Source organism: Trichomonas vaginalis (assembly GCF_026262505.1).
Source record: "Trichomonas vaginalis G3 chromosome Unknown ctg_117, whole genome shotgun sequence".
In the NCBI taxonomy this organism is placed as follows: domain Eukaryota; phylum Parabasalia; order Trichomonadida; family Trichomonadidae; genus Trichomonas; species Trichomonas vaginalis.
The window spans coordinates 1-6,291 of NW_026529204.1; the positions used below are offsets into that span (position 1 = coordinate 1).

At 35.5% G+C, this 6,291-nt stretch overlaps 3 protein-coding genes and 5 pseudogenes across 8 annotated transcripts, besides 1 other annotated feature; 2 read left to right on the plus strand and 6 right to left on the minus strand.

The window, feature by feature from the left end:
- Positions 1-141: 141 nt before the first annotated feature.
- Positions 142-6,291: a mobile genetic element.
- Positions 203-495, minus strand: TVAGG3_1075940 (annotated as a pseudogene). Its single transcript has one exon. A coding segment is annotated over exon 1 (293 nt).
- On the plus strand, positions 530-757 carry TVAGG3_1075950 (uncharacterized protein; the record flags this gene model as incomplete). The annotated part of the gene is made up of 1 exon (XM_001285833.1): positions 530-757. The coding sequence occupies one exon, from the start codon at positions 530-532 to the stop codon at positions 755-757; it is 228 nt and encodes a 75-aa protein (XP_001285834.1).
- On the minus strand, positions 762-1,313 carry TVAGG3_1075960 (organellar and viral DNA polymerase type B; the record flags this gene model as incomplete). Its single annotated transcript, XM_001279253.1, has 1 exon — positions 762-1,313. One exon carries the CDS (start codon positions 1,311-1,313, stop codon positions 762-764), a length of 552 nt encoding a protein of 183 aa, XP_001279254.1.
- Positions 1,490-2,387, minus strand: TVAGG3_1075970 (annotated as a pseudogene). The gene has a single exon. A coding segment is annotated over exon 1 (898 nt).
- TVAGG3_1075980 lies at positions 2,518-3,329 on the minus strand (annotated as a pseudogene). Its single transcript has one exon. A coding segment is annotated over exon 1 (812 nt).
- On the minus strand, positions 3,359-4,394 carry TVAGG3_1075990 (annotated as a pseudogene). Its single transcript has one exon. A coding segment is annotated over exon 1 (1,036 nt).
- Positions 4,495-5,334, minus strand: TVAGG3_1076000 (uncharacterized protein; the record flags this gene model as incomplete). The annotated part of the gene is made up of 1 exon (XM_051256520.1): positions 4,495-5,334. The coding sequence occupies one exon, from the start codon at positions 5,332-5,334 to the stop codon at positions 4,495-4,497; it is 840 nt and encodes a 279-aa protein (XP_051076262.1).
- On the plus strand, positions 5,357-5,870 carry TVAGG3_1076010 (annotated as a pseudogene). The gene has a single exon. A coding segment is annotated over exon 1 (514 nt).

The following is a 6,291-nucleotide window of genomic DNA, read 5'->3' on the forward strand; positions in this document are numbered from 1 at the left end:
TGTATTTGAGTTATCCGTTCAACATCTTTCTCAGCTATAAAAAATTTACAATCTTCTTATTCTTGGGATTATTCGTCTTATTTGTGGCTGAGGTTTAGGAGGTTCTGGTTCAGGCTCTGGTTCATCATCGAAGTGTATTCTTTTCTCTTCCATTGATTGAACATATTCTTGATTCTCTTTAGTTTCCTTCTCACGTTCAATTGGGTCCATGTTTGGTTCATTAACTACACTGTTACGTTCTAATATCTTTGTCATCATCTCTAACAACATTTTATTAGTATATGCTTGTTCTTCTTCTTTCTTCTCATCAACTTTAGGAGCTTCTTGAACAACAGGAGCTGGGGCAGGAGCTGGTGAATTCAATGGTGCCTTTCTCTTTCTAACTTGAACTGAACCATTCTTCATATGACAAACATAATATAATGGATGTTGTATTCCTTTAGCTTCATTCAATATGATTGATTGCTTTTCACTTGGTGAAAGTTTTGACGTCATTTCTATCCTAATAAAATTTTTTACTCCTAACAAAATGACTGAGAATACTTTCGACAGAGAAGCACTCAAGAATGAACTTCGTGAAGAAATACTTAATGAACTCAAACCAAAAGAACAAACACAAGAAGAGAAACCAGCTAAACCAAAGCGTAAACTCACAGAGAAACAATTAGCTGCATTAGCAGCTGGACGCGCAAAGAATCCACGAATGATTGCAAAGAAATTGAGAGAAGAGGAAGAAGCTAAGAAAAATAATAAGTAAGTGTTTAGAACTTTAACTTACGTTCAAAAGATGACTTCGTTGAAATAGTGAAGTCCTTATTTTTGTTGAAGCATGGTTTCGAACCAATGCACAAGTCAAAGGTTATCTCATCACCTTCATAAAGAGATTTGTACAATTCCACGATGCTATATTTTTCCCCAACTTTCTCAGGGAAGAACAAACCTTTCTTCTCGTCATAATGTACTTGTATCGCATCTGGGAACATTTGGTTTGCAGTAAGTGCAATTACGTCCTGTGTGATTCCCTTCATTCGACAGTGGAAAGCAATTTCCTTGAGGTCATTGGTTAATTCGTCGAGGTAAGTCTTCTTTCCAACGAATATAGATCTTTGTGCCTTAGACATATGTCCTGCAGTAATCTCTGCAAAGTCTGAATGAAATTGACCCAGTGCTTTTCCAATGAGTTCTCTGTTATACCTTCTCTTGTATTCTTCTGCTAACTTATCTAAGTCCTTCTCATACAAGTGTAAACTATCTGTATCCTGATAGAACAACTTCAAGCCCAAATCTTCTGCTGTGAAGAATACTTCATTCATGATTCGTTTGGACATAGAAAGGATTGAAACACCTAATGGACAATAGTTAAAGTGACGAACGATAGGTTTAAATGACTTTACACATGAAAGTTCGGAATCGGGGATGAACTCTATTGTCTGTATGTCATTATAGTTCTTAATGATATAGTCAGTGAGCTTATTGTCCTTGATGAAACGAATCTTTTTGTCAATGGGCTTTAATATCGTCTTACCATAGATACTGTTCAAAAGAAGTTTGATGATCTCTTGTATCGGATTACCTTCCTTCTTATACTTAGCACGTAATTCGAAGAGCTTCTTAACTTCATTCCTTATTGTCATGTCCCTTTTTCCATCATAATAGTATCCATCAATGACTTTGCATGAGATCTCTTGGAACTTGATCAGATCTTGAAGCGTAATGTGGTCTACGAACATCTTGCAGCATGTATTGGAACTTCTGGCAACATGTAAGTCAGGGTTGATGTCAGGATTGACGACAATCAATGGGAATGCTGAGTTCTTACCGATCGACAAGATCTCGATCTGACAGTAAAATCCTGAGATGAACTTTTCCTTTGTTGGTTCAGCTTGGTCATCATCAAAGAGATGCTCCAACAAGTATTCACTGCTCTTCATCTCTTCTGTCATAACTTTTGGAATTCCTTCTAAACAGTAAAGTCTAGCAATTGCTGATGGATACAATGATACAGCATCGAAGTCAGTGATGAGTTCTCCTTCATTGTATTGCTTCTTGTTCTCAGCTAGCATGCATCTTCCTCCTTGAATACACTTGGAAATATATTCACGAGGTTTTCCTGCAAGATCAAAGAGATTACCGTTCTTCCAATATACTCTCTTCTCAAAGAGTTTGTTTGAGATAGAACTTATTGAAACATAATCATAAGCATCTATTTCAAACTCAGTCATGAGGTCATTGCGGAACTTAAGAAAGCCATCTCGTAAAATGCGTACATCTTGACCGCAATAGAATGACGAATAAACTTCCATGTCAAAGTGTTCATCATCAATCTTGCAATCTTCAATCTTCTCAATGTTCTCATTAAAAGCTTCAATATCTTTGACATGATTCATGGCATCATCGATGTTACCAACTTTAGTTGTATTAACTAACTCTTCCGTGTAGTAATTATATGGGAAAACTTCTTTTTCACCACTAGTGAGGTGAAACATTTCAGGGAATCTTTCCAACTTAGTTGAGATGATTGCATAAGAGTCTTTGAAGCAGAGAAGTTTTCCTTTGTACTTTCCTTGTATCTGCATCGTTTGTGAACCTTTGATGATTGGAGTTCCTGTAATCTCTTCTAACTGAGACATGAGAAAAGTGACATCGTACGATAAGTTGTGGAAATAAACTAAACTCTTATCTGGTAAAGCTTCGAGGAATTTTGACGCACAGTCACTTCCCCAAATTGATGTATAACCATCATCGTCATCTTCCATGAAACAAATGTTGTATGCTTTGTGAATGTTTCCATCAGTTGATGCTTCGAAGTCAGCAAAGAAAACATGTTCTCTTGGGAACTTCATGTCTTTCTTCGTCTCTGAACTCCAATCTTTCTTCATCCTTGCGCAATAACGCTCATTGTATGTGAGGTCAATCATTTCTTCAAGGTTCTCATTATACATCGTTGTGAAGTATGTGCAAAGTTCTCCTGTTCTAATTGGTTCGAAATAATTGTTAGCAAACAAGAGTTCAATGACTTTTGCAAGTGGTGTAACTAACTTTGAGTTAATTGCATACCTTGTTTCATATCTTCTGTTAACTAACATCTTCTTCTCTAAAGTCCAATCCTTGCACAACTTACAAACATCTTCATAGTTCTTGATGAACATTGAACTTATTGGAAGCTTTTCGTTCAACATGTAGTGGTCATACATTAATAAAAGTTCTACTGTCATCTTTGGTTCTTCATCTGGTTCATAAGTATATGAATGATTTGAATACTTCTCGTTGTATTTGATGACATGGAACCTTATTCCTGTTTCTTTGGCAATAACCTTAATCTTTGACATTGGAAAATCTTTGACACGAATGATTTCCCTCATATGATTAATTGTTGCTTCGTCAACACCAGCTTGAATACAAGCGTAGATGAAACATGAATCTTTCATCATCTTCTTTGCTGTCTCTGCATTAAGTTCGTTGAAGATCTGATACCTCTCTAAGTTAATAGGTAATTTGCATGTCCATGTCCAAAGCTGACCATTACGTGACCTGTTTCTCTTCTTTGAATGGTTTTGTTTGATGATCTTGAGTGCGATCTTTTCTTGACCTGCTGCTCTCATCGTATCTAACATAACTTGTTCTTCAGCTGTGAGTTTATATGGTGTGTACGTTCCTTTTCTCAAAGCAGAAGCATCAACATCTGAATAAGCTGTATAGTCAAAGATCTCGATCTTCCTTAACGAAGGAATACTACAAAGGAAGAAGTCATAGTTTGATTCAAGGACTTTAGATGCTAATTCTTGTACTTCTGCTATTGGAGCTTCATTAAGTAACTGATGAACTAATGATCCCATTGTATTGATGTTCAAATGACGCAAAATGTTTCTCTTCTCATCAAAGTCGTAATAGAATGTCCACTTCTGTTTGAAAAGGTCTATCTGTCCAATGAACTTTGCCATAACTCTTGGAAACATCTTGTTGAAGTAATCTTTTCCTCTTGGACTGTATTGGTCAATGTTAAACATAATGAATCTTTCTCCTGCTTTAGTTATTGGGTCTAACCATTTCTCATCAGGAAGTTTTTGACCATTAATGTTCTTAACAACGTAAAAGGCATTCTGTATTTCTTTGTATGCTAATTCGCTCTCATCAATCTTTGGTGGAGGGTCTGAGTATATTGGTTGCATCTCCATTAACGCTCTATTATGAGATCTCTGATCGTGATCTAAAGCAACTGGGGAATTTGAAGCTGGAACATTCATGATACCATTGTAGTCATCATAGAAGCTCTTAGCATTCTTGAAAATATCTGCTACACTTCCTGTACCTCCTTGATTCTTAATTGCCAGAGCTAATTTATTGGTAATGTCTTTAGCTTTCTTAGGCATTTTGATCCCAAACATATCAAGCATACCTTTCTTATCTTCTGGTGAAAGGTTATTAACTAATCCTTTTATAGCATTGAGCATGTTGGTCTTTTATAACCGATAAAAAAATATACGTTATTTTTTTTTAATCGTCATCGTAATCATAATCGTACGAAGATTCTGTATCATCATCACTGACATCATTGGTTTCTCTAACTTCTGGCTTATCTGGTTTAATCTCTATCACCATAAACATTGGTGACAATAATCGAACAGGCTGATCTTGGAAGTCAACTAAGGTAAACGTAACATTAGTTAGTTCCCATGGAAATGCATCTATCCATGGTGAGGATTCCTTACATATAAGTGGTTTACCAGATATCCAGAACTCATTGATGTTATAACATGTAGATCTGTACATGATCTTTCTTCGATCATCAACTTGGTCAATATTATTGAACCCAGAGATGACAGACATTGATGAACGAAGGTATAACTGATACCCGAAGTTGAGCATAGGTGGTTTTGGCATTTGTAGATAATAATTATGTACAATAGGTAGTTCTATTCCATATGCACCTAAAATAAGATTTGCTCTATGTGAAGCATCTTTTAAATAGACTTTATGTCCTTTGTCCTGTGACGTAAATATAAGTTGATTCGTAGCACTCAGTGAAACTGTTACATTATGTTGACCTTTTTTCTTGTTATAATAATCAAACTGTTTTGTTACAATCTCTTGTAGTTTTGATACAATAGTATCCATATCAAATGAAAGAGCTGACTTAAATGTACACACCTTTTCTTCTCCATCTTCGTCTAACTGTAAGACAAAATAATCTGTTTCGTCACAAACAATAAAGTTCGCCATAGTACTGACACTTTTTACTCTCATCTTTATCTTACTTGGATGCCCCATGTTAGGATCTGCTTGAAACTGTATTGTCCCGTAGTTATTAGGATCAGTCGATTGTAGATAATACATCATTTTTATATGTAGTAAAAGAATGAGTGTTGTTCCATATGCATATGAATGTTATAAGTCTAGCGTACTTCAATATAAAGAATATACTCTCAGAATTACTGATAATGCTTTAGTCATACATAAAGAAGGTGCTGATGAAGACATTACCATCGGTCCTGGTATATTACCTATCGAGCAACCAGATGGTACAATTGTTGAAACAGACTTAAATCAATACCTTCAAGCGTTACAGAATCGTGTGACAAAAGTAGAGAATAATTACTTAGATGCTCCATTCTTCACAACTGATAGAGATTATATGTTTTCATGTATGGCGAGTAATGGTTTGCAAGAAACTCGTGAGGTAAATATTAATGAAGCATTAGAGACTATAATATATCATGTTAAACGGTTATTATCGATTGACCATGGAGTTCATTTTGACCCAAGGTCTACACTGTTCAATATACCAATGATTGAAAACAGTCAATTAACATTTAAAGAAGATACATTGTATAATGCTTTAAACGCAGCATTTGCTTATATATTAGGTCATGAACAAGTACAAAATAGTGGTATTGCAATATACTTAGATAAAGTTATGTTAAAGAAACCATTGACATTCACAGAAGATGGTCCAAAAGCAACTGGTATTGTTGGTGATGGAACATTATTGACGAAAGAATACTTAGCAAGTCATGTCGGAGAATTTTTCTCCACTAATGATAGCATCAGTACAACACCAGAAGTTATTTTATTGAAGAAACCAATCACATTTGATGTTAAAGGAAAGACAAAAGCAACTGGTATAGCTGGCGATGGAGTTCTTCTGACTAAGGAATACTTGAAGAAAAATATCAATGACTTCGTTGAAATTGTCAAAGATAAAGAATCTGGTCTTAAGTTCAACCTTTTCATTCATCTTTGCCATAGCAAACGCCGGTGCTACTGCAGCCTCATGGATATCACTCCAGAGTC